Here is a 27,534-nt window from a genome sequence, read left to right on the forward strand (position 1 = left end):
TTATTAAATTCTACTTTATTTATGTTCCTCTCTCTATATTGGTAGATGTTTTGCAGATTGAACGGATTTTTTTTCACAGCATTGAATATATATAAACATTTCATTGGATGAAATGTAAAGAAAAGTAAAGAGAGATTACAAAGAAATAAATCAGTAAATCCATGCTAAAACCTGAGATTGGACAATAGTCATTAAATCACCCTCTCATGAGGGTAAATTACACCCATGGCTACCGAATTTTACCTTAACAGTGTGATAACTGAGTCTCAAAATAAAAAATTCTTTCGAACCACTTTTTTCTAACAATAAAACAACGAATTATCGTGTTTAATTTATTCCAAATAATGTATTTCATAAGAACTAAATAGAATTGAATTCCTCTAAAATTCATCAAAATAAATTGTTCCCAAACAAGGGGTATAGGACCAACCTCATGTGAGAGAATGGACATAAGCTCATCTCATTGTCATAGTTTTTTCTCTTCTCTCAGCTATTTTACTCTTCATGTTCAATTACTTTTTATGCTTTAGAGCTGTGAGAGTATTCGTCAAATGGATCTGCACTTAAACGTCATAGAGTCGACTCCAATCGGCAGTAACTACTGTGATATTCTGAACCTGCAATTCAAGAATGTTAATGTTTGAAATAGAATGTTAATGTTCATGGTCTGTCAAAGCTTTGGCATTGGCCTGTCTGCCTTTCGCTTTGCATGTTCATGGGCGATGCTTATTGCACTGTTGCTATGACGCAGTGAGAACTCGGCAAGTAGGATTTGGCGTTCCTCTGTTGTTAAATCACCATGACTGCCCTGCATACATTAGTACAGCATATATGATTTTATGAATCTGAAGATCGATTTTAAACACAACATTAAACTTCAAAAAGATTTATTTTCATCTCTAAAAAGAAAAAATTACCACAAAGGTCATAAGAAAGTGCGAGCTGAAGTAACAGAATTTTGACCATTAGGTAATAAAACTAGCTGGCAGAAAAGGTTCTATTACTTAAAGATTTTGCACATTTCATTCATAGATGGAACAATAACCAATACCAAACATGAAATGACTGGGACTACTTCCACAATAAGTTGATTTCTTTCCTCTTTCAACCATAAGCAATAGAATATCATTGTTACCAGGCGAGAAATTCTGTCACAAACAGCATGGTGCATGATGATGCCCGCTGCAACTGATACATTGAAAGAGTCAACCATCCCTTTCATTGGGATACTGCAGTGCATATCCGACAATGCCAGTGCTTCATCACTTATCCCCCTAAAATCAAGTACTCAACAAGTCTAGTTAAAAAAACTAAAATCATGAAACTTTAAAAATAAAGTCATAAACTAGCTTAAATTTTGTCAAACAGTGTAAAATAAAAAAAAATATTCACCTATTTTCATTTCCAACCACTATTGCAGTTGGGCAAGACCAGTCCATGTCATAAATGGATACCTGAGCATGGCACATAAGAGTATGAGAAGTGAATTCAATTGTCAAAAACACTGAAATTTTAAGTGCCCATAATTTTTTTGCTAACTTTCAGGTTTCAGCAACTTGGTCTCTTAAGGATGGATTTCATACACCAGGAAACTAAAAAACATTTTCACAAGAAAAACTTTGAAACTTAGCAGATCAATAAAATAGATACTTACTGCATCAATTCCAACATGTGTTGTGGCAATTCGATAGCCACGTGATTTTAGAGCTTTAAAGCAATCTTGGGCAGAGTCCCATAGTTCGATGTCTAACCACTTTTCTGATCCCATACTAACATGGCGATTGTCTTTGTACCTACAACAATTAGTAACAAGTTGGTCAATGAAGCTGTGTTTATGTATTTCATCACCATGAACAAGCCTATTAAAGAAATATAACATCATGCCCATGCATTGCAGCAGTTCATCAAACATAACATCACCAGCTCTTGCCATGTCAATTGGCATGGGAAATTCCATCAGGCTTAATGAGATATTCTCAAAGCCTATAAGGATTCAAATATGAAATGCTATAGGGATTACTTAGTATCCTAAACAAGCAAATAACATGCAAACTCATGTAACATTGAGAGCTTCTTCCTGTTTCCAGTTTTCTTTCATCATAAAGCAATTCAATCAAATGCTTAACTACCAAGCTTAAAACGCAAATTTCCTATTAATCAAATATCTTAACCTATCAATGCCATAACAGAAAGCATCTGTAACGAGATAACAGTGCTGTTTAAACTATACACAATACAGAAAGCCGTCAACCATCCAAACTTTTGCTAATAGAAATAATTAATTACGAAAAGAAATTATCAAACCATTTCACTTCAAATCGCGATGCACCTTTTCGAGCTATCACATGAAATGACATGAACTGACTGGAACCCGAGGGCGTCAGCAGACCGAAACGTGGCTGAAACATTCCCAAAGTCATTCAATCCTTCAACCACCAGGCAAACTGAATAGCTCCTGTTGTCCACCGCATTTCTAAATCTCTGCTTCCTCTCCTCCATTATATGCGGGTCTATGGCCTCCAACACTTCACTACTGGTCAAAAATACATCATCCCCACTCTTGAACTTATCCAAGTACGGAAACCACCGGTTTGACTGTTCCATGTCTTCAACTCCGTCATGGATTAACGGTGAGCTCCTCCTCTGCATTTTCATAAGCCTGGAAACATCATCGCGGTTGTTTAACAAGTGCTTTACTGTTTGGTTTATCTCAGAGTTATCTTCCGACTTATCTATTACATCTTCTGCAAATTCTACTGAGACTGCTCCGTCTATTGAAGTATAATGCCTTGAGAGAATTCTGTTGGAACTATCGAGCGGAGCTGATAAGGAATGGGAGAGGAGAGGAAAATTAAGGAAGGAGGAAGGGAGAGGGCGGAGAGAGAAAGGAAAAACGGGGTGGGAATTGAGGAAATGCAGATTTGAACTATGGAGGGAAGGAAGAGATGAACGGATTCGAGTTAGGGTTTTGCAGGATCTCATTTTCCTATATTTGGCGCCAATGGTAAGAAGATTGGGGTTTATTTATGCTGGGTCGTAGGGGTGCACATGGTCGGTTAACCAGTCCATTAACAAAAACCATTAACCAGTCCATTTAATTCGGTTAACCATATTTCGGTTAATATAAACTTCGGTCGGTTAACCTATATTTCGGTCGGTTAACTATTAGTGACTTTTCGTAGCAAATATCACTTTACATCTATAATTATTCACTTTAAAATAAATATATAATTATTTAAATATTAAATAAAAATATGTAACTTCAAATTTAATTAACAAAATTACCAAAACAAATAAGTTTTAAGTTATTTTGATATTTTTAACTTAAAAATTAAATACAAATATGTATATTTATAGATTGATAATTAATTTTCTACATATATTTATACTAGTTTTATGTGTATTAATACATAATCGGTTTATTTTTCGGTTTCGGTTAACCATCGGTTTTTAAAATAAAAATCGTAAACTAGTCCATCGGTTACGGTTAACCTATTTTTCGGTTTGGTTTCGGTTTCGGAAATCGGTTTTTCGGTTTTCCGGTTAGTTTTGTGCAGCCCTAGTGGGTCGTTGAAAGATGATGTGTGCTTCAAACGGCGCCGTTTACTGGAATGCTCTTTGTTCATTTGCTGTTCAACTAGGTCTTTGAAGTCTTAAAAGAGTAAAAGTCAACCAGAAATTACATTATACTTAATCGAGCCGAACCGAGCTTTGGCCTACTCAAACTCGGCTTGCTATAAAATTAACGAGCTTGAATCCGAGCTGAGCTTTGACTTGCTCAAGCGCGGCTCAGGTTATTAGAAAATAAACGAGCTCGAGCCGAGTTTTGGGCTTGTTTCGAACCCAAAATCCTTTTTGAACTTGGTCCATTAAGAAAATTATCTAACAATGAATTGTTTGTGAGTAAATCGTTAATTATATTTATGAAGTTTGTTCACAAATAACTCTCTAATTGTATACATGAACAAGCTCACAAGCAAAGCTCGTAAATAAATAATCAAGATGCTAACAAATAGTTCGTCCATTATTCATTTATGAAATACAGTAAAACCTCTATAAATTAATAATGTTGGAACCATGAAATTTTATTAATTTATAGAATTATTAATTAATCGAAATTAATAATTATTAATTTATAAAGTGATTTTAAATTTTTTAAAAGTAAATTTTAAATTACTAATTTAAATAAAACTTTTGTCTAAAAGCAATGAACAAATAAAATTAAATATGCTTTACATAAGTTAATTGAACTTGGAAGTTCATTGTATTTATGTTAAGAATATTCAATGTATCATAGTTAATGAATTACGATATAAATTTATATGGAGTGTCAAAGAAAATGAATCAATTATAGCATCATTTACTCTTTATAATTTTTTGCTACAATTTGACAAGGATACACTGGAACTTTTGAATGCACTGAGAATAGTTAAAGATGAAATTCAACTAGATTTAAATTTCAAGAAAAAACAAAATACTATAGATTCATATTTTCCCAAATTATCCTAAGTATGTATATCTATATATATTTCACATATTTATTTAAGAAATTATTAATTTATAGAGGTAATAATACAATGTATTTATAAAGGGTTGTTCCGGAAAATTATTATCTTATTAATTTATTAAAATTGATATTTTTTGAATTGACTAAAGACGGGACCATAAAAACTTTTTATTTTAAAAAGTTTATTAATTTATCGAGTATTAATTTAGGGAGGTTTTCCTGTATACTACGGAGTGCAGGTACTGTTTCCAATTTATGGACATACTTTATCAGGTAGATTGAGAAGATTTGGTGTAAAGTTTTCCAGTGGTTAGGTACCCCAACTACCACGAATCAAAGCAAATTCAATTTCAACCAAATTTATATAAAGAAGGTAGCTTTGGCTTCCATTAATCTGCAGAAATATTATAGGTAGAAAAATGTCAGGTTTCAGCAACCACAAACATGGTCATATTGCTGTTGTACCAAGTGCTGGAATGGGTCATCTCATACCCTTCCTTAGACTTGCTTCTTTACTTTCATCTCATAATCTCAAAGTAACTATCATTACCCCAAATCCAACTGTCTCTCTTTCTGAATCACAGACCTTACTTCACTTCTTCACTTCCTTCCCTCAAATCACTCAGATGCCCTTTCATCTCCTTCCTTCACACCCCACTCCAACTAATTCAAAAGATCCTTTCTTTTACCATATGGAAAGAATTCATCAGTCCTCTCATCTTCTTCTTTCTCTTCTTCCTTCTCTCTCTCCTCCTCTCTCTGCTCTTATCACAGATGTGACCTTAACCTCTTCTCTTCTTCCCATCACTCAATCTCTTAACCTTCCTAATTATATCCTCTTCACTTCATCAGCTCAAATGTTAACACTTTGTCTGCATTACCATTCTATTATGGACTCCATAGCTTCTACTGATGATGAATCTCTCCAGATTTCAATTCCCAGATCATTGATTCCCCCTCAACTTTTGGGGAAAACTGAAGATTTCTTTAAGACCTCCTTTGCGGAGAATGGAAAGCAAATGACTTTATCAACTGGGATTCTGGTTAATACGTTTCAAAGTATTGAGCTTTCAACACTCAACAAGCTAAATACTGGAGGAGTGATAGCGAAATTGCCACCAGTTATAGCAATTGGGCCTTTAGTACCATTGATTGATGAGAAGAAGAGCCAGGAATTAACATGGCTTGGGAGGCAACCGGCGGGATCGGTGGTGTATGTAAGCTTTGGGAGTAGAACTGCTATGTCAAGAGAGCAACTGAGAGAATTGGGGGAAGGATTGGTAAGAAGCGGGAGTAGATTTCTGTGGGTTGTGAAGGATAAGAAGGTTGATACAGAAGATGAACAAGGGTTGGATGAGATAATTGGAAGTGGGTTAATGGAGAAAATGAAGGAGAATGGAATGGTTTTGAAGAATTGGGCAAATCAAGAAGAGATATTAGGACATGAATCAATAGGTTGTTTTATGAGCCATTGTGGGTGGAATTCAGTGACGGAAGCTATATGGAATGGAGTAAGAGTGCTGGCATGGCCTCAACATGGAGATCAGAAGATGAATGCTGATATTGTGGACAAAATTGGACTTGGAATTTGGCCTAAGAAGTGGGGTTGGGGCGGAGAAATGGTTGTTAATGGGACTGAGATTGCAGAAAGTATCAAAGAAATAATGGGGAATGAGGTATTGAGAGTTGGGGCATTGCATATCCAAGAAGAGGCTAAGAGAGCAGTTGAATTGGGTGGCAGTTCGGACAAGGAGCTGAGAGACCTTATTCAGACTTGGAAACAAGCTCATGTAGATGTAGTAGTTGTGTGATTGTTAACTTATGTTATCTTATTTTAATAACAGTTGGTTCAAATAGAGTAGTAAGTTATTTAGTTTTGTGAGAAATCCATATGATAAGTTTGGTTACATGAACAAGGAAGAAGCCTTTAGATGGCATGTTTATCTTTGAGGATGTTATAGGAAGACAACTGATTCTTCACTGAAAATATATAATCCAGTTGATATGTTGATTAAAGTGTTGTCCATTGAAAAAGGTTCAAACGATTTGAATGCGTAAAAGTTATTTGGATTTTGAGGAATTAGGAGAATCAAGTCCGAAGGTGGATAATTGATAATGTTGGCTTCAATATCTCATGTCATGTAATGAATGATGTGAGTATACTGATTGTTTGCTATGTTCTTGAGAATTTCTATCATGCGGAACATATGAAAAACAAGCCCAATTTCGGTTGAATTGGGTTCGACAAATCAGGCCAAGCAGAGAAGGATTAATGCAGGGGCGTAGACCACCGAACCATCTTCACCCCGGATAGTTTCGATTCTCTGTCTCAATTTTTTTTTTTTTTTTTTTTATCGGGGTGTTGAATTAGCCCTCACAAGATGGCCTATTTAGTGTTAGGTTTGTCCAAAATCCTAAATTTTAATATTTTAAGCCTATTAGATAGGCCTTAAATCCAAATTTCTAATTTTTTTTGGCATGTTAGACCTCTTTAAATCCAAATTTCTATTTTTTTTTTTTGCATGTTAGGCCTTCATTAAATATATATTATTAATTTTCTTAGTCTGATAGGCCATCTCAAATAAAAAAATTTAATTTTTTTTACCTATTCGGCTCTCTATAAATCCAATTTTTTTTACATGTTAGGAATCTTAAACAACGTCTAGCTTAATTTTGAGAAAATATATATTAATATTTAAAAATTAGTTCTTAACCACACAAATTATAACACGCATATATACACAAAAAATTGAGCAAGTTCGATTTAGCTTTTTTTTTTTTTTTGCGAATGCACGCGTAAAATCAGCCTCCCAACCGAGTAATCCTGTATTCGTCACTGCCTGAATCTCCATGTGAATGGAAACAGATATAATCACATGAGAGCTAACTTCACGCTAATTTTAGCCTTGTGGTTGGAGGTAAATCCAGACAAAAAAAATTCAGCCTCGAGTACCCTAAAATTTTGTCTTTTTTGTGTGTCGTTTTAGTCTCAAAGCATACATCTTATACCAATTCATAAAGTATAATTTAATATAAAAATTAAGTTTTTTTTAAGTCTCAAAAGTGTAAATTGATTTAGTAAAAAATAATACACAATAGTTAAGAAGATATAGAAAGTGATTAATATAAATAACTTTAGAAAAAAATTCAAATAAATAAATAAAAGTTTTTTAAATAATGGGGTTCAAGGGGTTTGAATTTTAGAGGCTGAAAATATTTTCCATTCACACAAGGGCTAACTTCACATGAATAGAAACAGATATAATCAATGTGAATGGAAACAGATATAATCACATGAGAACATAATTACATTAGAAAATCTCCATATGGAAACATACATAATCATATGAGAGCCAACTTCACGGGTCGCATCCGTTTCGAGCAAAATTCTTTCCAAGAATCAGTTCGGGTTTACTCACGTACGTCGTATTGCCGATTGTATCATTGGGGCTTCTGAATGAGTGAACATGCTGCAGAAAAAATGTTACGGGGTCAAATGGCAATCAAAATTGATATTAGTAAAGCCTTTGACACATTAGAATGTGATTTTATTTTGGAAGTACTTCGTTGCTTTGGGTTTAGTCAAAAATTTCGAGAATGGATTTTTCTTATATTCGCCACAACTCGGCTATCTAGTGCTATAAATGGTAGGGATCATGGTTATTTTGCATGCTCTCGGGGTGTTCGGCAGGGGGATCCCTTATCCCCGCTGCTGTTCTGTCTTGCCGAAGATTACTTCAGTCGTCTCCTTCAATCCCGTGTGGCTTCTAATGCTATTGTTCCCTGTACCTATCATAGCACAGTTATTTTCCCAACACATTTCCTCTATGCTGATGATGTTTTAATTTTCATGAAAGCTCTCAATCGCAATATCCATGAATTGAACTCTATTCTGGATCATTATGCGCTAGTCTCTGGACAAACCGTTAATAAGCAGAAATCTGAATTTTTGGTTAGTTCACACTGTTCGGTTCGTCGTGCTACCGATCTACAATTCTTATTGGGTATGCGGTTAGGGTGCTTACCTTTCTCTTATCTGGGGTTACCACTTTTTACGGGTGCACCAAAGCGGAAATGGCTTCAACAAACAGCGGACAAAATTTATAATAAATTGGCAACTTGGAAAGGGAACTCTTTGTCCATGGCTTGCAGACTTGTGCTGATCAAAAGTGTCATTAGCAGCTCCCTTCTGCATTCCTTCTCGGTGTATCGCTGGCCATCTTCTCTTCTTGGCAAATTACGACGAGGTATGAAAAATTTTCTCTGGACTGGTGACGTCAACAAATGAAAATTGATTTCAGTGAAGTGGGCAACTTGTTGTTTACCGGCACAAGAAGGAGCTTTAGGAATCTGAAACCTAAAGTTCATGAATTCAGCAATGTTAGCTCGGCTCAACTGGAATATGATATGTGGCACAGATTTAATATGAGTTCTGCTCCAAAAGCGGGTTCTCTTTTCAAATGGCATGCCGAAGCATACTCCCATCACTTCTTCAATTTGGTCTTCGCTTAAATTCAGCTACCATGATATCAGGCATCAAGTGTTTTGGGTGCTTAGAAGGGACTCCGATCGTAATTTCTGGGTAGACGAATGGATTCGTCCTCGGTGGCCGAACAACTGAATTTTCCATACCAATTTCAACGAAGATTATCAGATCGTGTTAGCAACTATAGGACTCAAAATGATTGGAACCAGCTACCTGTTACAGATGATATTGCTGATTTGATAGGTAAATTCACGTTTCAAATGATTTAGACAACTTGTGCTGTTGGATGGCTTTTCGCAACGGTAAACTCTCTATCAAAAGTGCCTATAACACGTTTCGGTCCCAAAGTTCCCCAGTACATTGGCATACATTCATCTGGGGGGATTTTGTGTCGCCATCGCATTCTTTAACGTGTTGGAAAGCTTTACATGGCAAATTAGCTACAAAGGATATGTTATGTCTTCGTGGTTTTGTATTAGCGTCTCGTTGTTGCCTGTGTGGCATTGCCTAAGAGACACATGATCATCTTCTTGTGACCTGTAGTTTTCCCAAACTCTTTGGCACTCGGTCACGGATGCTTTTTTGACATACCTAGGTACGCCCCGGACGATTACTGAACTGATTCACAAGGCGTCTAATGATGCTCGTAAAATATATGGCATTTAACAGGATAAGTGTATCATATCGCAACAAGTAATAATGTGCTAAGGACGAGATCGAACAAAATGACTATTCGTTACAAATTGATAAATCTAATTAAGTTGAACTAGTTTTTTTGAGAGTTGAATAAAATTGGGTTTTGAGTAATTAACTAATATGAATTAAAAGCAATAAAGTGAACAATTAACAGGGTAGAATGTGAATTAATGGAAGACACAATCTAGGATGAGGGATCCTTTGATTAAATCTTATGTATGGTTTCAGGGGGTTCGGGTTTATATTCTTGCTATCTATTTGACGGTAATCACCCTAACAAGAAATATGAACGTGATCAAGATCCATATAACCTATTTACATGCATTTGGTTAATAGCTTGGTTAGGCAATATAACCTAGGACATGTAAAGCATTATGCTTTCTGGTAATTAAGACTAAAGTCGTAGCCCAACCACGAAGCCGCACTCCTAGTGTCCTAGCGAGGCCAAGTCATGCAATTTCAGATTAGACAATCTCCTGTCGGTCTCATATCTATCTATAATCCTATCTCTATCAGGTTTAATGCATTAAGCATATATATTTCAGACTAGATAATCTCCATCCGTTTCATATCTAGCAATAATCCTCTTCCTGTCAATTTTAAGGCATTAAGCATGCATAATTTGATCAATCAATAGCAACCACATAAACCCTAGGTCCCTAATCATACAAAATCATGCAATCAATTTCATCCCCATCCCAGATTGGATGGGGATTAGTTCATAGATAAACTAATAATACCAATAGGGCATATAGGAATAATGGAAAACATCTTCAATTAATTATAAAGGTAAAAGATAAAAGGGGAAGAGAGAAATCTAAAACCTGTTTTGTCGATTCCGATTATAAAATAGAAGATCTAGTGCCCGTCAATTGTTCTTCAAAAAGAAAAGAATTGAAAGCTAATCTAGAAAGCTGGGAAAAATAATTCTGAAATAAAAATAATGCTAAGCTACACACTAAAAAGCCAGAAAAAATGTATCTGATCTACATTGTGAAAAGAAAAAAGAATTGCTGAAAAGTAAAATCTATTCTATAAAGCTGAAAACTAAAAGTGTCGATCCCCCTCGGGATAGCCGCTACAGAAGAGATATGTAACACCCTAGACGTATAATTTTTTTTTAAACTAAGTCTATATGAAATGAAATGCACAAAGTGAGATGTTACAGATATCTCCGTATTTATAGAGTTAGGAAGAAAATCCTAATGTCACAAGGACAAAATAGATAATTACACAATGTTTTTGTGGGTCTCGGGGCCAAATCCGCGGATATCGGCAAAGTGGAAGGCGCTGGGAGCGCCTTCCCCGCCTCGTCTCGTCGAGATATGAGGTGTCTCGGTGAGACAAGGCCCTGTCTCGGCGAGATAGGTGCTGTCTCGTCGAGACAGGTCTTCAAAAGGGGCGGAGACTTTCGGTTTTTGCCCTTTTTGGTCCCTGATGAGTCCAGAAGTTGCTCCAAAGGTCCCTGATGAGTCCACAAATGCTCCAATGGTCATTGGTCTGGTCCAAAAATGCTCGAATGGTCCCCAAAGATCCCTGAAAACACTAATCATGTCATGAGAAGTGGAAAATACTAAAAATAACTAAAAACTGTCAAATTAATACCAAAAGTAATCATAAACTAAATTAAAAACAATCTAAATTACTCCTAAAAATACTATAAATTAGGGAAATATCATCTAACCTTCATTTTGGCTCACAGGTAAGTCTGTTGTCGAAAAGTGCGATTGTTAATACCATATGGGTCATTTGGAAGGTCCGTAATGACCGCATATTTAATTCAAGCTCGCTTGATATTTCCAATACTTTACGACTGATATGGAAGGGGGTCAAGGAAACTGAATTGCTCAACACTAGTTCAATCTCTTCAGGCTGAGATGAACGAATTCTGCAAAACTTTGGTATTCAGAGTCGTTTTACTTGAGTGCCAGCCTACCAGTTAGTCTCTTGGTATTCAGAGTCGTTGAGGCCAGGCAATGGTTTCCACTCTGGATAGAGTCTGACTCCTTGGTTACAGTGAACCTTTTGAAGGAAAAATGCAAAGAAGTTCCATGGAGGTTCATGCTTGATTGGTTGCATTGTTTGGATATTCTTAACATCAGAACTCTATTCATCTCTCATGTTTTTAGGGAGGGGAATGCAGTTGCAGATTGCCTCTCCCGCACAGGTGCGACTGCTCAATGGATCAGTGGTGGGATGGGTATCCCCTTTTTTGTTCTCAGTTCCCGTTTTATGATGCTAATAGAACTGTTTATAGAAGATTTAACTAGTCTTCTAGTCTGGGACATGTTGTCATTTTCTATTCATTTATTGTTTTTTTTTTGTTTTTTTTTCAATCTTTGTATTCTTTTCCTTTTATATTAATATATTTGGTTGCTTGGAGTTGATTTACTTTGTCTTATGCCAACCTAGTTGGAATAAGTCGAGTTTCCCCCAGCTTCCTCCTTTTACTTAAAAAAAACTTCACGTGAATTTCCATGTGAATCGAAACGGATAAAATCACATGAGAGCTAATTTCACATGAATCTCCATGTGAATGGAAACATATATAATCATATGAGAGCTAACTTCACATGAATGGAAACAGATATAATAATGTGAGAGCTAACTTCACGTGAATGGAAATAAATATAATCAATGAGAATGAATGTAAACGGATATAAAGATACAATCACATGAGAGCTAACTACACGTGAATAGAAACAGATATAATCACATGAGAACATAATTACATGAGAAAATCTCCATATGGAAACATACATAATCACATGAGAGCTAACTTCACGTGAATTTCCATGTGAATGGAAACAAATATAATCATATGAGAGCTAACTTCACATGAATCTCCATGTGAATGGAAACAAATATAATCATGTGAGAGCTAACTTCATGTGAATTGAAACGGATATAATCATGTGAGAGCCAACTTCACGTGAATGGAAACAGATATAATCATATGAGAGCTAACTTCATGTGAGGAGGAGAGACAGACGATGGTGGCGTGAGAGGAGGAACGAACGATGGTGGTGTGAGAGGAGGAGAGACCGATGACGACGACTGTTCTTCTATTTTAGTTTTTGAATGATGATGTGTGAGAGAGAATAGACAGAATAGAGTTTTTATTTTTATTTTGAACATAAGTATATTAGTATAAGTATTTTATATTTATTTTATTTTTATTTTTTAAGAACTGTATTTATTTAAAGTACATACAATATATTAATAATTATAATATATGTTATATAATATATTAATTTTTTTAAATATATATTTATTAAACGGTTCGGTTAACCGTTAGCCGCGGTTTTTGAACACTCTAACTTGAAACCGAAACCGATATCCGTCTATTTTTTAAACCATTAAGAAAACCACCAGTTTTTGTTCGGATTATCGGTTTTCGAGTTGTCCGGTTTTTTTTACCCACCCTATTCTAATCCGGTCTTTCATAAATGTACCAACATCTTGATATCAAATTGTCACATTGTTTATTACCATGAGTTTTTTATTTATCACTCATTATCTCTACCAAACTTCAACTCGCGGACTTATTCACTAAACTGTTATCCGCCCCCTCATCTTGATATTTTTCTGTTCAAAGTGGGACTTGTTTCTTCCCCATTATGCTTACATTAGAGTTACACACATTAGATAACAACACTATAATAACTTATTTTTTTTGGTTAACCTATAATAACTTATTATTGTAAATCTATCTAGGATCTAGATTTTTATTATTATAAATAATTGATTTCCAAGCTTACATTGTCAACTAAGAAGCCAAATATGGCACGCATCTGATCTGACCCTGATTTTCAACCATTAATTGTTGTTGACTCTGCTCTTTATTTATAAAAAGAAGGTAGCTTTCCATTTTACCATTAATCTGCAGAAAATAAAAGATTATAGCTTCAAAAATGTCAGGTTCCAGCAACCATAAACTCGCTCATATCGCTCTTTTACCGAGTGCTGGAATGGGTCATCTCACACCTTTCCTTAGACTTGCTTCTTTACTTTCATCTCATAATCTCAAAGTAACTATCATTACCCCAAATCCAACTGTTTCTCTTTCTGAATCACAGACCTTACTTCACTTCTTCACTTCCTTCCCTCAAATCACTCAAATGCCACTTCATCTTCTTCCTTCTCACAACAATCAAACTACTTCATCACAAGATCCTTTTTATAACCACATGGAGAGAATTCATAACTCTTCTCACCTTCTTCTTTCTCTTCTTCCTTCCCTCTCTCCTCCTCTCTCTGCTCTTATTACAGACATGAGCTTAACCTCTTCTTTTCTTCCCATCACTCAATCTCTTAACCTTCCTAACTACATCCTCTTCAGTTCATCTGCTCAAATGCTAACCCTTTTTCTGCTTTACCATTCTATAATGGATTCCATAACTTCAACTGATGATGAATCTCTCCAGATTCCATTTCCCAGATCATGTATTCCCCCTCCACTTTTGGAGAGAACTGAAAATTACCTTAAGACTTACATTGTAGAGAATGGAAAGCAAATGGCTGCATCAACTGGGATTCTGGTTAATACATTTCAAAGTATTGAGCTTTCATCGCTCAACAAGCTAAATAGTGGAGGAGTAACAGCAAAATTGCCACCAGTCATAGCAATTGGGCCTTTAGCACCATTGATTGATGAGAAGCAGAATCAGGAATTGACATGGCTTGGGAGTCAACCGGCTGGATCGGTGGTGTATGTAAACTTTGGAAGTAGGGCTGCTATGTCAAGAGAGCAACTCAGAGAATTGGGGGAAGGATTGGTTAGAAGTGGGAGTAGATTTTTCTGGGTTGTGAAGGATAAGAAGGTTGATAGAGAAGATGAACAAGGGTTGGATGAGATAATAGGAAGTGAGTTAATGGAGAAAATGAAGGAGAATGGAATGGTGGTGAAGAATTGGGTAAATCAAGAAGAGATATTAGGACATGAATCAATAGGTTGTTTTATTAGCCACTGCGGGTGGAATTCATTGACAGAGGCTATATGGAATGGAGTAAGAGTGCTGGCATGGCCTCAACGTGGAGATCAGAAGATGAATGCTCATATTGTGGATAAAATTGGACTTGGAATTTGGCCTAAGAAGTGGGGTTGGGGCGGAGAAATGGTTGTTAATGGGTCTGAAATTGCAGAAAAGATCAAAGAAATAATGGGGAATGAGGTATTGAGAGTTGAGGCATTGCGTATCAGAGAAGAGGCTAAGAGAGCAGTTGAATTGGGTGGCAGTTCGGACAAGGAGCTGAGAGACCTTATTGAGACTTGGAAACAAGCTCATGTAGATGTAGTTGTGTGATTGTTCATTTATCTTATGTTATTTTAATAACAGTTCAACCAAATAGATAAAGTTATTTTGTTTTGTGAGGAATCATATGAAGTGGCTAACTGATCAATAGTTGCAGAACAAATTACTGATAAGGGGCACCGGTGTTTCCCTTGCCTTCAGCTTCCTTGACCAGTTTCGGGCTGCCCAGTTGTCTCCTCAACAGCACAGCAGGCCGATTACTTCTCCTGCTCTTCACCGATGATCACCCCCTCCCCAGGTTAAAATTAATGTAGATGCTGCTATGTTTGTGGATATTGGTGCTATTGGGTGCGGTTTTTTGATTCGAGACCACTTGGACGAACTACAGGGACAGTTTCTCGTCCCTCATCCCGGGTCGCATGGAAGTCCATGTGGCGAAAGCACTTTGTGTCAAAGAAGCTCTCTCTTGCTCGAAAGTCTCGGCTATTAACCACGCTATTCTCGAGACAAATTCTATTTTGCTAAAGCATTCCATAATGGCGAGAAAGACATATCGAAGCTTAGTTCAATTATTTCTGATTGTAAGCAGTTGGTTAATTTGCATCTTTTCCATATTAGTCGACAAGTTAACTGTATTGTCTATACTTTATGTCACGGGCACAATTCCTTCGTCAATTGTCGTCCGTGCGGCACTAGCAAATTTCTCCCCCGAGTTGCTAGTTCAGCCTCTCCCACGATTCACCTTAGCAAGCTTTTGTTGCCTTAGCGAAATTAAAGTCACAAGTATAAGAATGCACAAGAGTGTGAGGAAATAAACAATTATGTATTGCACACAAAGAATGCTTTACAAGGATGTTTGAGAGCTTGGAGTTTCTAAAGTGATTTACAAATGACCCATCACCCCTATTTATAGGCCTCCAAGTCTCTTAAGAATGTTCTAGAAGATTACAAGGCTTTTCTATCTAGAAAGTTCTAGGGAGAACTAAATTAGACAAGTGTGGACCATTCTAGATTCTGCTGGGCGCTGCTTGGACAATGTTGGGCGTTTCTGGAACCTTCTGGGCATTGCTTGGGCAGTCTGGCAGCTTCTTGGGCCGTAGGCACAAACCGAGGTTAAATCTGCGGGCAGCTACGGGCAGAGATAATCCTCTCACCCAATTCTCGAAATTAGAAGACTTCTCCTGTGCCTTCTAGAATCTTCTAGGCTCCTCTAGATATATAATTGATGTGTGCAAAGTTTGGTGGCCATTGGATAAGCCTAACTCCCCAAAGTAAAAAGTTGTGGTGTATGGGGCTTCGTAGTGTCTGCCGGCAAACAGTCCCGACTTGGTATAAGACACACTATAGGGGGGGTGTGTCTCTGCGTGTGTCAGGGATCGGCAGCGCGCCTGGCTGCCACGGGCCCGTTGGCTATCCAAATTGGCCCGGAGTGGGGGAAACTAAGTGGTCCATTACATCCTCCCCCACTCCATCAAGCAACGACCCCGTTGCTTCTCGGTTGTACCGCTCCACCGCGTCCCGGTTGTCCCACAAAGTTATGTCTCGTTTCCAACTTGCCTCATTATCGGGAAGACCCTTCCACTTCACGAAGTACTCCGTATATCCCAGATGGACCCCACGTGCCTTGACCCTTCGGTGAGTAAGAATTTCTTCAACTTCACGATCATGTTGAGTCGTGATTGCCGTGGGCTGCCTCTGGGACTCGTTCCTGCTAGGGTCCTCCTTGTCCTCGTAGTAGGGCTTCAGGTAGCTTACGTGGAACACCGGATGAATCTCTTAGTGTGTCGGCAATTGCACTCGGTAAGCCATCTTGCCCACACGTTTCTCAATCGGAAATGGGCCTTCATACCGCCGCACTAAGCCCTTATGTAGCTTAGCAATTCTTCGGCTTTGGTGGGGAAGGAGCTTGACCAGCACCATGTCTCATTCCCCGAACTCCCTGTGACGCCTCTTCTTGTCGGCCCACTTCTTAGCTTTCTTGGCCGCCTTGGCTAAGGATGCCTTAGCCAACTCTGCCTTCTTGTGCCACCCCTTGGCAAATCTGAAAGCGGCGGGATTCGGACTCTTGTAGCCAACTGCGAGGTCTTGGGGTGTTGTTGGCTGTTGCCCATTGGCAATCTCAAAAGGACTTGCCCCCAATGACTCGCTTTTCTGCAAGTTATAAGAGAATTGGGCAATATCAAGCAACTTTGCCCAATCCTTCTGGTTAGCACCCACATAATGCCGCAAATATATTTTCAACAAGTGATTCACCCGCTCAGTTTGTTCGTCGGTTTGCGGGTGAAAGCTTTTCGAGAAATTCAGTTCTGACCCTAACAGCTTGAATAACTCCATCCAAAAACGTCCCGTGAACCTGGTGTCCCTGTCGCTCACGATGGTTTTTGGAATGCCCCAATATTTGACCACGTACCTGAAAAATAGCCTTGCGGCGTCTTCGGCATTAAACTTCGTCGGTACTGGTATGAACACCCCGTATTTACTGAATATGTCCACGACCACCATTATGTTGCTGCAGCCGTCGGACTTTGGTAGGCAAGTGATGAAATCCATCGAAATGCTTTCCCATGGCTTCTCGGGGATCGGTAGGGGCTGTAAAAGACCAGCGGGCTTGTCCTGCTCGATCTTGTCTTGCTGGAAAACAAGGCAAGTCTTCACATATAGTTCCACGCCATCCCGCATTTGGGGCCAATAGTAGGTGCGTTCAATGAGCGCTAGTGTCCGATGAACCCCTGGATGTCCCGCCCATCTTGAATCATGGCACTCCTTCATAATGGCTCTCCTTAGCCCTTGCCATTTTGGCACATATACCCGGTTTCCCTTCGTAATGAGCAATCCGTCATCAAGCCAAAATCGGTGAGTATTTCCCTCCATCGCCAGCTTCTTCAAACTTTCTGCTTGCGGATCATGCTCCAGCCCTTCAATGATCTGTGCCGCCAAAGGAAAATCTGTCGTGGTGATTGCTGCCAACTCTCCTTTGCGACTTAGGGCGTCCGCTACAAGGTTTACTTTACCGGGCTTGTGCTCCATTATGAAATCAAACTCCACCAAAAATGCTTGCCATCTAATCTGCTTCGGCGTGAGTTTCTTTTGGTTGAGGAAGTAGCTAATGGCCACATTATCCGTCTTGACCACGAACTTCGTCCCCAACAAGTAGTGTCGCCATAGGCGCAAACAGTGCACTACCGCCGTCATCTCCTTCTCCTGGACGGTATAGCGGCGCTCAGTCTCGTTGAGCTTTCGGCTCTCATAAGCAACTGGATGTCCCTCTTGCATCAGTACACCCCAATCGCAAAATCCGAGGCATCAGTGTGTACTTCATATGCCTTAGTGTGATCGGGGAGTGCCAAGACTGGTTCTTCCGTCATTGCCTTCTTGAGCTTCTCAAAGGCTTCTTGGCACTTCTCGCTCCAGCTCCACGGTTGGCTCTTCTTCAATAAATCGGTGAGTGGGGCTGCCATTGCGGAATAACCCTTCACAAATCTTCTATAGTAATTGGCAAGGCCTAGGAAGGATCGTAGCTCGGTGACCTTCTTAGGCAGCTCCCAATCAACAATTGCTTGAATTTTCGCTTTGTCCATGCGAATTTTTCCCCCGCCAACAATGTGCCCCAGAAATGGAATTTCCTTTTGAGCAAAGGCACATTTCTCTTTCTTCACATACAATTCGTGCTTCCGTAGCTCTTGGAAAACTTGTCGTAGGTGGTGTACATGATCTTTTAGAGTATCGCTATACACCACAATGTCGTCAAGATACACTACGACAAACTTGTCTAAGAACGGACGTAGCACTTGATTCATCAACGTGCAAAATGTGGCAGGTGCATTCGTTAGTCCGAAAGGCATAACCAAGAATTCATAAGAGCCATACCTCATCACACATGCCGTCTTGGGTATGTCTTCTAGAGCAACCCTTACTTGGTAATAGCCTGATCGCAAGTCGAGCTTCGTGAACCACTGTGCTCCTCCGAGCTGGTCAAACAGATCGGCAATAAGAGGGATTGGATATTTATTCTTTACCGTAATTTTGTTGAGCGCCCTGTAGTCGATGCACAGCCGCAACGACCCGTCGTGCTTTTTTTGGAACAGAACTGGTGCGCCATAAGGTGACTTTGACGGTTGGACCTGCCCCGCATCCAACATTTCTTTGAGCTGCCTCCGCAATTCTGCAAGCTCCGGAGGTGCCATCCTATAAGGCACTGCCGCTGGTGGCGACGACCCTGGCAGCAGCTCGATTCTGTGATCGACTTCCCTCTTCGGCGGAAGTCTCTTAGGCAATTCTGGTGGCATGACGTCCTCGAACTCCTCAAGGACGGTGGCAATCTCCTTGGGCATCTCCTGTGTGACGTCTCCACTTCCCTCTTCCTTGATTGCCACAAGGAATGTTGGCTTGTCGCGCTTTACCCCTTCGATAACTGCATGAACGATAGCTGCTTGGCTTTCCCCAAATTTTCGCGTGCAAGCGGCACCATGCACGCGTTTCCTTCCTCTAGGATGCACATCGCATCCGCAAAAGGAATCAGCATTGCTTTCACTCGATCAAAGAACTTAATGCCAAGCACTACCAGATAGTCATCCATAGGCACAATTGAAAAATCCACAAGGCCTGTCCACGTACCTAGCTGAATTTGGACTCCCTTGGCTACACCGTGGATCGACTTTGCCTCTGAATTTACTGCCTTCAGCCATCCTCGCTCTTTGGTGTACTTCACACCCAACCTCTCGGCTTCTTTGACTTCGAGGAAGTTGTTCGTTGCACCGGTGTCCACTAGTGCCTTGGTCACTCGGCCTCCGATCTTAGCTTCCACGAACAGTCACCCCTTGCGTTCCGTCTTGGGTGCTTCCACCTTAGCCTTGATTGCGTTCATGATTTGAAGGGATCCCATACGAACTTCCCGTTCCTTCTCCATCTGCTCGCGCTCCTCTATCATGGCAGACAGCTTCGACTTCTTTGAGCAGTCCCTCGCCTTGTGTGGCCCTTCGCAGAAGAAACACTTGATTGGCCTGTTGTCCCGTCTCTCGTCCCTCGGCTTGAATGGCCTATGAGCGTACTTGCTCTCATCTTTAGGCTTTGCGGCAGGGGTCTTGGACGAGCCTTCTCCTGCACTCTTACCCTTGAAATTCTTGTCGTGGCTCGCCTTGCTCTTGTCCGATCGGTTGTATTCAACCAACGAATCGGCAATCGAAATTGCGGTGGGAATATATGTGGCATTTCTTCGTTGAATCTCCAGCCTTCCCCAAGGTTGCAATCCCTCCAAAAACAAATAGTAGGCCTCGTCTTGGGGGTAATTCGGCAACTCCAACAGAATTTCGGAAAATTCTTTAATGTAGTCCCGAATGCTACCCCTTTGCTTGAGATGCCTCAACTTGGCCCTTTCTCTAATTCTCCAGCTTCAGGATAGAATTGTACCTTGAGAGCTTTCTTGAACTCCTCCCACGTGCTGATCGAGCAAGTCCCTCTCCGCATCTCTTGTTCTTTCATGCGCCACCAAACCATCGCGGAGTCTTGTAAATACAACGGCACCGCATCAAGCATTTTACCATCTTCTACGAACCCAAGTGCCTTAAAGTACTTCTCCAAACTCCACAAGAAGTTATCTATCTCCTTTGAATTCCTGGCGCCACCATATGCCTTAGGTTTAGGAACATCTAGTCGCTGCGGGCTAGAGATTGCCGAAGTTGACGCTCCGCTCACAAGCGCCCTCCTGCATAGCGTCAACTCTTCCCTCATTGTGACCATCTCGGCAAGCGCTTTCTCTAGCTCCTGCCGAAGAGAAACAACCTAGGCTTCCAGTGTGCTGTCTCGCTCTTCCCCATCAGCGGCGACCTGTTTTACGAGCGTCATCACCTCTTCCCGAAGCTCATCTCTCTCGAGCTCACTCAGGCGCTTCTCGACGTCCTCGTATTTTTCCTGGCCATCGACAATAGCAAACTCTACCTTTGCTAGTCTGCCGTTGATATCAACGATGACATCCCTCAACCTGGATCGGCCCCTCTTACTCTTCCGCGGATGTTCCTCCTGCACCCCGGTCACTTCAGTTTCCTCACTTCTTCCCGACATAGTGCAATTCGTCAGTAAACCCTCGTAATCTGTAGGTAAACTTATGGCTTAACTTGTGGCTCAAAACCTGGCTCTGATACCACTTGTCACGGGGTCAGAGTTTTCACGCAGAGGCAACTCTCGTGCGGCACCTCAAGTTGGGCCAAAGTCCTTGAGGTCAGCCTGTCGTCTCCGTGCTTGACTGGTTTTCGCCCTCCCATGGGCTCATCAGGGGAGCGGGATCAGCTCCCGAACCAGTTTAGTGCCTAGATGTACACCCTTCCGAAGATAGGATACAATCTATATAGCATGTACTCTTCCTTAATACTAATCCCGCACCCGACATTTCAAGTTCAACCAGCAAGCATCCGCTCTGTCTGCGCGTCACGAACTTCGGTCGTGACATGCTCCCCCACTCAATTCGTGCAACGTCCTCGTGCACGACTTTTTGTACGCCAGGATCAGTGTGCAGATTCCCTGCCTGCTCGTGTTTCGCGCTTCTCTTAGCGAAAACACCCACTTCCGACACCCCCTCGAGTTGGGCAAGGACTCTGAGGCTTAAGGTGCGAGCGGCTCCCGCATTCGCTCAGTCCTGTTCTCCTTAAGTGGTGTGCTCGAAACGGAATGAGCACGAGTAGGCAGGAAACCGCAGCGAAAAATTCGCCAAGCACTCTAGGGAAGCCACGGTGCCGGGTCCTAAGGAGAACAGGACTGAGCGAACGCGGGAGCCGCTCGCACCTTAAGCCTCAGAGTCCTTGCCCAACTCGAGGGGGTGTCGGAAGTGGGTGTTTTCGCCAAGAGAAGCGCGAAACACGAGCAGGCAGGGAATCTGCACACTGATCCTGGCGTACAAAAAGTCATGCACGAGGACGTTGCACGAATTGAGTGGGGGAGCATGTCACCACCGAAGTTCGTGATCCGCAGACAGAGCGGATGCTTGCTGGTTGAACTTGAAATGTCGGGTGTGGGATTAGCATGAAGGAAGAGTACGTGCTATATAGATTGCATCCTATCTTGGAAGGGTGTACATCTAGGCACTAAACTGGTTTGGGAGCTGATCCCGCTCCCCTGATGAGCCCATGGGAGGGCGAACGCGGGAGCCGCTCGCACCTTAAGCCTCAGAGTCATTGCCCAACTCGAGGGGGTGTCAGAAGTGGGTGTTTTTGCCAAGAGAAGCGCGAAACACGAGCAGGCAGGGAATCTGCACACTGATCCTGGCGTACAAAAATTCGTGCACGAGGATGTTGCACGAATTGAGTGGGGGAGCATGTCACGACCGAAGTTCGTGATGCGCAGACAGAGCGGATGCTTGCTGGTTGAACTTGAAATGTCGGGTGCGGGATTAGCATTAAGGACGAGTACGTGCTATATAGATTACATCCTATCTTCGGAAGGGTGTACATCTAGGCACTAAACTAGTTTGGGAGCTGATCCTGCTCCCCTGATGAGCCCATGGGAGGGCGAAAACCAGTCAAGCACGGAGACGACAGGCTGACCTCAAGGACTTTGGCCCAACTTGAGGTGCCGCATGGGAGTTGCCTCTGCGTGAAAAATCTGACCCCGTGACAAATGGTATCAGAGCCAGGTTGTGTGCTAGCTGTGAAGTTTGCCAAGCACTCCGTTGGTCGCGGTGGTGAGTCTAGGTTGGGGACCGCAAGTGGTGTGCTCGAAACGGAATGAGCACGAGTAGGCAGGAAACCGCAGCGAAAAATTCGCCAAGCACTCTAGGGAAGCCACGGTGCCGGGTCCTAAGGAGAACAGGACTGAGCGAACGCGGGAGCCGCTCGCACCTTAAGCCTCAGAGTCCTTGCCCAACTCGAGGGGGTGTCGGAAGTGGGTGTTTTCGCCAAGAGAAGTGCGAAACACGAGCAGGCAGGGAATCTGCACACTGATCCTGGTGTAGAAAAAGTCGTGCACGAGGACGTTGCACGAATTGAGTGGGGGAGCATATCACGACCGAAGTTCGTGATGCGCAGACAGAGCGGATGCTTGCTGGTTGAACTTGAAATGTCGGGTGCAGGATTAGCATTAAGGAAGAGTACGTGCTATATAGATTGCATCCTATCTTCGGAAGGGTGTACATCTAGGCACTAAACTGGTTCGGGAGCTGGTCTCGCTCCCCTGATGAGCCCATGGGAGGGCAAAAACCAGTCAAGCACGGAGACGACAGGCTGACCTCAAGGACTTTGGCCCAACTTGAGGTGCCGCACGGGAGTTGCCTCTGCGTGAAAAGTCTGACCCCGTGACATTTAGCTAAGGGAGATCGATTTGTTGCTAATCCTTCATTTTGACAGTAAGGGCTTGATTGGATAGGGGTTTAGAGGGGGTTAATATGGGAAGGGTTGGTAAGGGTTGATAGAAACCCTTGTTTAGGAGAGGAAAATGGTTAGTTAGTAAAAAAAAATTAGAAGGGTAGGGTAATGGAGGGGTTTTGAAGGTTTTTTTTAAGAAATTCTATCCAATTTTCAACTCTCCAATTCAGTTGGTTTTGAAGGGTTAGAAATTACCCTTCCTTCCCATTCTTTACCTTTCCCTACCCTTCTTTTATTTACCTTTCTCTACTCTTCATCCAATCAAACCCTGAAAACCTTCCTCCATTGTTTCATGTGCATCAAGATGTAATTTCCAAACACTTAATAATATTCTTAAAATAAAAAAAAATTATTTGCACTTAATTATAAAAGCCTTTTGATTATGTTATATATTAAAAGTATCTTTTTGTACCATTAAAAAAAAGTATCTTTTTATATATTAGAATATTTTAAATCCTAGTGTTTGATAATTGTACAAATCTTTCTTGATAGTAATCCATTCTCTATAAGATGTCTGCTGGGTTCGATTAGAGACACTCCGATATTAAAGTCAGTATGAGATTTGATAAGAAAATGGATAATAACAGTTTTGTGGAAGTTAACTAACATACCTCAAACACTCTAAAACTAGAGTATTTATACATTAATGGTGCTTTAATTGAACGGTTATATAATTACTTCTCTTAATGATCATTAATTGCCATTTAAGTAGATTCATTCCTTTTTAAGGAAAATATAAAGACATTCTTTGATTTTCTCTGAAACCGTCAAGAGAGATACGATGACAGATACACATTAATGGAGATGAGTTGGCGGATCCTTCTCATCCAACTCATTTCGTTGTATCTCGCCTATGTGGCGTATCTTAATATGGTCCCAGTGGCATGGCATAACAATATAGGCTCCTTCTCTTCCCATATTATCATATATTTGCTCCAGTGATAAATCCGGAAGTTATCAGAAGCCCTATAAAGGACCAAACAGCCCTTTAATGACCCTCTAGCAGGCGTAGTTTTCCACACCTATCATGTGTGTACACGTCATTGCATTTTCTCTTTTTTCGAAGCATCACACTTCCTTTCTTTTAAAAGGTCATGTCAATACCCATATAAATCTTCTCCTGCTTCCTCTTTCATTATATCTTTCTTTCCTCAGCATTTTCTGACAATTTCCAACAGAGTTCATGTCCTTCTTTTCGTAGGCATTCACCCATCAATTATTTTTCAAGATTTTCTCATGTAAGTGTTTCTATTTTCTTTTCAAAGATTTCTCTTTATTTTCTTCGTATTTATACTTTTGGGTTTTAGCATGAGTCAATAAGATATCAGCGAATTGCTCGATGAAAACTCTGAGGATACTCATTTTGAGCAGCAACCTCTTCCTGTTTGTATGACTACTAATCAAACCCTTAATTTAGCCTCTAAGGAATGTGAGGAGACTAGCTCTTCTTCTTCAAGGAAAATGGGATTAAAACCCTTAGGATGATGTTAAGCCCAAAATATACCTAAAATATCATATATAAATACGTTAAATTTACATTGAATTCGTGTTAATTATATTCATTTGGAATACTTTTACGTCTTTATTTACTTCTTTGATGCAAGGTACTTAATTATTTGGTTAAATCTAAATAGGAGCTAAAACGGAGTTAAAATGGAGGAAAAACCTAAAAAACGTACCGAGAATGCATATCAGTTAGAAGAACGCTCAAGGAGGACGAGAAGTAGTCGAGAGATAGGGAGATAACTCTCTGTCGCGACTGAGATTTTCATAATCTCAGTCGCGACTTACGAAAGCCAAATTCCGGAAAAATGCAATTTTCAACTCGCCCCTGCACCCCCTGTCGCGACTGAGATTTTCAGAATCTCATATGAGATTTTTGGAATCTCATATGAGACAGCGAAGAATTCTGCACAATTTTCACATGTTTAAATCCAAAAAACGCGTCTGTTCGTTTGGATAAAAGCGACCCTTCACCAACGGACACGACCCATCATTTACAACCCTTCAACAACTATAAATAAGTGATCCATTTCAGAAATTGAGATGTTGGAAAATAGTTAGAGAAATTAGAGAGTTGTTATGTTGAAGAAACTCTGACTCAGAAATGAGTCAGAAAGTTAGATTTCATTTCTGTGTAAACAAACTTGCTGTACACAAGTTGTTATTAGATTAGTTATAAACACAGTATTAGTTTAGTTTCAAAGGTAGATCAGAGACAAGTTTTCATTCTGGTAGTGGACTGACCAGTCTCTATTCCGAAGATTCAGCGAGAAGGATTAACGGCTGAAGCGTATGAGGTTTGACGCACCTGCGGAGTTTGAGGGAAAGATTGACAACCCGGATCTCAAAGGTTTCGCTGCAATGCTCTCCAAGTTTCTACTTCTCTGTTAACTTGTGAAGATTCACATTTCATTAATGATATATTTATTTTATTCAATACATTCTTTCTGTTGTTATTTTGATATTGTTCTGACAAAATGATTTTCAAAATGATAAATTGGTGTTTTTATTAAAACGTTCTATTCCATCTTATTCATATAAGAACTTTGTTGAACACTTGACAGATGTAGTTTTTATGGACGATATGATCGCTGATCGCGGCTTATCAGACATAAAATACTAGTTTGATTAAGGTAGCAATCTGCTCCGATCCAGAGAGATTTCTACGGTTCAAAGCTAGTTAATTGAATAAATCACTATATTGTTACATGTCCATAATCTTTACAAAGTTAAAGTTGTTTTCTTTGCTTTATGAAAATAAGTTTTATACCTTCTATTTATTCCAATTACGGAAGTATCTGTCTTGTAATCAAAATCTCAAGACGGAACTGTTCTCTAAACTCGATATAATATTTCTATCTAATCCTAATTTACCCAAACCAATACAATCAATTAAACGATTTTCTTTTGTTAAACCTAAAGACGTGAATAAAACTGAATTAAATAAAGTTTTAGTTAAAAAGCGTTCCCTGTGGGTTCGATATCTTTTATTACTACAAGCGTATACCGTGCACTTGCGGAAATCGCTCAACAAGTTTTTGGCGCCGTCGCCGGGGAACGCCAAAATTTTTGATAAAGTTTTAAATTTTTCGTGTTTTATTTCGAATCTAGGTTTAAACATACTTATTTTAACTTTTATAATTTTATAATTTTCATTTACTAATTTATTTATTTTTTCTTTTCAAATTTTGTTTTGTAGGTAGTTTCGGTTCGTGCAAGATTTCAGGTTCATGCGCAGTTCTCGAAGTTCAGGCATTGTACCAGACCCTATAGACCTAGAAATTGAGAAAACCATTAGGAAGAACAAGAAAAACAAGAAAAACAAAAATAAGACTCCAGTAAAAACATATACCGAGCCAGAAAAAATGGCAGACCCACCAACACTTATGGATTACGCTAGGCCAGGTGTGGCCGGTGTGACCAATAGTATCGTTAGACCCAGAATCACTGCAAACCAATTTGAAATTAAGCCAGCTTTGCTTAATATGTTGCAAAATAATGTAACATTTTACGGGTTACCTAACGAAAATCCTAACACCCATTTAACAAATTTCCTTGAAATTTGTGACACTTTTAAAATCCCAGATGTGACTGCAGAAGCAATCAAACTTCGCCTCTTTCCTTTCACTTTAAAGGATAGAGCCAAAGAATGGTTAACTTCTATGCCAGCCGCAACTTTTGCCACTTGGGAACAATTAGCCCAAGCATTTTTATCGAAATATTTTCCTTTAGCAAAAACCGCAAGAGTCATAAAAGAGTTGACATCTTTTTCTCAAAATGATAATGAGACTCTTTATGAAACTTGGGAACGTTTTAAAGAACTTCAACGTTTATGCCCACACCACCAATTACCCGCTGAACTTTTAATGCAAACATTCTACAATGGACTAAATCCTACAACTAGGGGTTCATTAGATGCTATGTCGGGAGGGCTATTTATGAAGAAAACATCAGCCCAAGCGAGAGAACTTTTGGAGGAAATGGCAATCAACAGCAGTATGTGGCCCGCAGAACGTGGACATATGCCGGTGGCAAAACCATCATCCTCAACCACACCATCAGTTAAAGGTATAGTTGAACTTGATCCAATCGCGATGCTACAAGCCCAATTTTCTGCTTTATCGCACAAAATTGACAAATTTATGGCACCACGCGATACCAATGGTAATCCAATCCAAACGGATGTGGATTACGAAAATATGAGTGAGATCGAACAGGTAAATTTTGTCCAAGGGCAAA

General features: G+C 40.1%; 3 protein-coding genes and 1 non-coding gene across 4 annotated transcripts; 2 read left to right on the top strand and 2 right to left on the bottom strand.

Annotated features, from left to right (window-relative positions):
• Positions 1-212: 212 nt before the first annotated feature.
• LOC136218842 (uncharacterized) lies at positions 213-2,982 on the bottom strand. The gene is made up of 5 exons (XM_066005975.1): positions 2,330-2,982; positions 1,655-1,793; positions 1,393-1,454; positions 1,136-1,274; positions 213-808 (listed from the first exon to the last, which is right to left on the bottom strand). The coding sequence occupies exons 1-5, from the start codon at positions 2,980-2,982 to the stop codon at positions 671-673; spliced, it is 1,131 nt and encodes a 376-aa protein (XP_065862047.1). The 3' UTR covers positions 213-670.
• A 1,910-nt stretch (positions 2,983-4,892) lies between these two features.
• Positions 4,893-6,450, top strand: LOC136208755 (UDP-glycosyltransferase 708G1-like). Its single transcript, XM_065999909.1, has one exon. It carries the CDS (start codon positions 4,927-4,929, stop codon positions 6,316-6,318), a length of 1,392 nt encoding a protein of 463 aa, XP_065855981.1. The 5' UTR covers positions 4,893-4,926; the 3' UTR covers positions 6,319-6,450.
• A 7,140-nt stretch (positions 6,451-13,590) lies between these two features.
• On the top strand, positions 13,591-15,710 carry LOC136212223 (UDP-glycosyltransferase 13-like). Its single transcript, XM_066002761.1, has one exon. The coding sequence runs from the start codon at positions 13,604-13,606 to the stop codon at positions 14,993-14,995; it is 1,392 nt and encodes a 463-aa protein (XP_065858833.1). The 5' UTR covers positions 13,591-13,603; the 3' UTR covers positions 14,996-15,710.
• An 11,328-nt stretch (positions 15,711-27,038) lies between these two features.
• Positions 27,039-27,145, bottom strand: LOC136216076 (small nucleolar RNA R71). Its single transcript, XR_010683070.1, has one exon. It is a non-coding gene; the product is annotated as a small nucleolar RNA R71 (small nucleolar RNA).
• Positions 27,146-27,534: the final 389 nt, after the last annotated feature.

This window comes from Euphorbia lathyris, chromosome 1 (genome assembly GCF_963576675.1).
Source record: "Euphorbia lathyris chromosome 1, ddEupLath1.1, whole genome shotgun sequence".
Classification (NCBI taxonomy): domain Eukaryota; kingdom Viridiplantae; phylum Streptophyta; class Magnoliopsida; order Malpighiales; family Euphorbiaceae; genus Euphorbia; species Euphorbia lathyris.